Source organism: Myotis davidii, unplaced genomic scaffold (genome assembly GCF_000327345.1).
Source record: "Myotis davidii unplaced genomic scaffold, ASM32734v1 scaffold148, whole genome shotgun sequence".
In the NCBI taxonomy this organism is placed as follows: domain Eukaryota; kingdom Metazoa; phylum Chordata; class Mammalia; order Chiroptera; family Vespertilionidae; genus Myotis; species Myotis davidii.
The window spans coordinates 211,067-212,110 of record NW_006299479.1 but is presented as its reverse complement, the minus strand read 5'-3'; the positions used below and the strand labels follow the sequence as shown (position 1 = coordinate 212,110).

Sequence of the window (1,044 nt, the reverse complement as noted above, 5' to 3'; positions counted from 1 at the left end):
GTGCTCTGGGGAGGGCGATGTGGGGATGGCCCATCTCCCCGCTCAGGGACAGACCCAGGGCCCGAGTCTAATGGACACAGGGAGAGAACGAAGGTGCAGCGGGGTGGGTGAGGGGGGCCTAAGATTCTCCCTCTCCTTTCCTCTTTCAAGCAGTGGGCGGTGGGTGAGGAATTGGTCAGAGCTGGCCCATAGCTCTCAGGTCCACTGGCCCCTCCTGGCACCCACTGCCCCAGTTGTCAGCAGCTCTGTTGCTTTTCATGCGTGGGTCTGAGCATGGGTGTGGACCCCACTGGGACCTGGCCCACCATTTCCACGCCCTTTATTGTCACCCCACCCCCCCAAGGGCTGCTGAGGGCAGCTTGTGGACACTGGGGGACGGGACAGGGATGATGTCACTTCCTCTCACTCTTCTCCTTCCCTGGCCTTGCATAGACCGGGACGTGCGGATCCAGAAGGTCTTCAATGGCTACCTGCGGGTCACAAACGAGAACTTTCTGGACGCCTATGAGAACCCGAACTCCACTGAATTTGTAGAGCTGGCCAGCAAAGTGAAGGAGGCGGTGAGTCCACGCCCTGGGCTGGAGCCCTGTCCTGGCCGTATCTCCCTGGGCTGGTGTGGGGCACGGAAGGGCACCAGGTCCTAGGAGGGAGGGAGGGAGCGGCCTGGGCTGGGGGCAGAGGTACTGGCCTCACTGAGCCTCCTCTTTTTCCATAGCTGAAGCAACTGTACAGTGAGATCCCCATCCTGCGGCCCTACTACAAGGAGTCGACAGTGACTGCCTTCAGGTGGGTGCTGCGGAGAAGGCGGGGGCCGGGGAGGTGCTGGGAATGGGATCCGTGCGCTGTTGTAGGGGGACGTGTGCCTGGTGGCCAGCAGGGTGATGCAGCCATGAGGCCCTGGCTTGGGGAACCAAGTCCTGTTCTCTCCACGATTGCGGCAGCTCCTGTCGGGGCCGTGTCGCTCTGACAAAGGGCGCCAGGCAGGAGGGCACCGGGCCTGCCCCGTAAACCGCTCCGGAGGGCTAGTGCGCCTCTGCTACGTTT

At 62.6% G+C, this 1,044-nt stretch overlaps 1 protein-coding gene across 1 annotated transcript in view; it reads left to right on the top strand.

Annotated features, from left to right (window-relative positions):
• ST14 (suppression of tumorigenicity 14) overlaps nt 1-1,044 on the top strand; it is a 33,246-nt gene that overhangs the window by 17,088 nt on the left and 15,114 nt on the right. Inside the window, exons 3-4 of the mRNA XM_015571328.1 lie at nt 420-560; nt 716-946. Coding sequence (XP_015426814.1) covers nt 420-560; nt 716-946 — 372 coding nt within the window. The remainder of the gene's footprint in view (nt 1-419; nt 561-715; nt 947-1,044) is intronic.